The following is a 2,026-nucleotide window of genomic DNA, read 5'->3' on the forward strand; positions in this document are numbered from 1 at the left end:
ATAATTATTGTCCAATTTTTTCATTGACGAAAATTTGAATTTATATAAAATTACCCAGACGAAAACCGTGAACCTAGGAGATCCATCATCAGCAGCAGTTGTCGTATTAACTCTCTTCAGCGCCCTTATTCAACTGGGAATATATTGTCTCGCGGGTAATTCTATAATTGTGGCGAGCGATCTCACGGCATTGGCGGCATACAATTGCCAATGGTACAGAGAAGATTCAGCATTCAAAACCAAAATGTTAATATTCCTATCAATGTCGAAAAGGCCCATGTCCATCAGTGCCATCGGCCTCTTCGAGTTGTCCTGCATTACATTGAAAAATGTGAGTAAAAATAATTCAACTGATTAATCACTACCACTTTACACACGTGAACTTCAATTAATCAATTACCTCTAATCATTTTTTATTTATATTTACTTTGTCCACAGGTTCTAGCTAAATCTTACTCGGCAATGGCGGTTCTCCAGAAATCCGCTGAATAAATTAATTAATCCACTATTTATTTACCACTCTACACCGAATTTATTAAAATTCCTTCTGCTATATTGTAATTTTGTAATGCAATGTAACCTCTACTCTTATTATCGGTACACATAGATGACTCTAGTACATCCGCCTCTATCTTGATCCGTCGATTGATTGCCATCCAAAAACATTCCGACAACTGCAATTTGTCCCTCAGAAGGTACCCCTCCACCGCATGCATACGAAATTATTCTCATTATTTATTTAACAGACTCGTCAAGCCTCCATGCGGTCTTCCAGGAATTTCTTGCAGACCCATCGATTAATCATACCATAATGGGAGGAAAATGATCGTAGCTCTCAGAAGTGGAGAAATAATTGATGCTCACTATGAAAATCTAATGCCTAGATATATTCTTCTTATTATTACATAATATGATATCGGGTCTAGAAAATAATCAATGGAACGAAGTGACTCATTTTATTCTCGGATATCACCAAGACCTTTTGCTATGACTGACGAGCACCTGCTGCTGGATAATCATTACGTCTCATTCAACTTGAAGTGTCTCACATTTTGCGGTAAGAATTCCAAAAATTTATTCAATTGCAGCACTATTAAAATTCATTATTACATCTTAATTACCTTTTTTTATTCAGGTTTATGGAATTCATACAGTGGCAGTAAAAAATTGTTGTACAATGTTTACACTGTCCTCGTCGTTTTTATAATGCCATTAACAAAAATCGCTGGATACATAACAATAGCACGCACCCTTCACGACGATTTTCTGCAGCAGACGCTGATATTGCTGCTGATATCGGCATTTATCGTTGGATTTCTCAAAGATATCAATATATTATGGAACCGATCGCGCATTGAATTTATCGCATCGACCCTGACGTGGGAGAAGTCAACGATTTGTTCACCAGAAATCGGTAACTCTAAAGATCAAATTCTCCCTGAAGATTGAATAAAATGTATCGACAGTTCTTTACAGGAATGAGGTTCTGTCCAAAACTCTGAAGATCACTAAAACTATCACTTGGATTTGGCTATCAATTGTGGTTTTCAACTTGCCCCTGTTCTATGGAGACTGCCTTGAAGAGACTAACAGGACAATTGATAAATTGTCTATAAGGTAGGGCTCATTAAATTCGCGACAATCCTCTGTAATAATTGTAGTAATAATTCTAGAAATTTTTCCAATTCTTAGCTTTATTAATTTGAGACATTTACTGGAACCATTGAACTTTTTTGTCGTATTAGCAATTGATTACTTGACATGCGTAATGCTATCTTGGATGATAATATCGAATGACTGTTTATTTCTGGCAATCATGCTGCACATCGAATCGCAGTTAAAAATTCTCAACTTTCGTCTGAGAAATTCCACAATTCTCCTGCCTGATCACCCAATCGCTGAATCGATTGCCCAAAATTTCATCAATTCCATCTCTACTAGAGCATCGACCACCAAAAATTCCAGCTCCAAACAACAATTCATCATTTGCATTCAGCATTACCAAAAAATTTATGGGTACCCAAAA

At 36.5% G+C, this 2,026-nt stretch overlaps 2 protein-coding genes across 2 annotated transcripts in view; both read left to right on the forward strand.

The window, feature by feature from the left end:
- Positions 1-631, forward strand: part of LOC105270852 (odorant receptor 7a-like) — a 12,974-nt gene extending 12,343 nt beyond the window's left edge. The window contains exons 6-7 of the mRNA XM_011312073.1: positions 59-331; positions 439-631. Of these exons, the coding sequence (XP_011310375.1) occupies positions 59-331; positions 439-492 (327 nt within the window). The 3' untranslated portion in view covers positions 493-631. The remainder of the gene's footprint in view (positions 1-58; positions 332-438) is intronic.
- A 347-nt stretch (positions 632-978) lies between these two features.
- On the forward strand, positions 979-1,449 carry LOC105270905 (uncharacterized). Its single transcript, XM_011312139.1, has 2 exons — positions 979-1,057; positions 1,136-1,449. Exons 1-2 carry the CDS (start codon positions 988-990, stop codon positions 1,447-1,449), a joined length of 384 nt encoding a protein of 127 aa, XP_011310441.1. The 5' UTR covers positions 979-987.
- Positions 1,450-2,026: the final 577 nt, after the last annotated feature.

The sequence above is a fragment of the Fopius arisanus genome, unplaced genomic scaffold (assembly GCF_000806365.1).
Source record: "Fopius arisanus strain USDA-PBARC FA_bdor unplaced genomic scaffold, ASM80636v1 scaffold00096, whole genome shotgun sequence".
Classification (NCBI taxonomy): Eukaryota; Metazoa; Arthropoda; class Insecta; order Hymenoptera; family Braconidae; genus Fopius; species Fopius arisanus.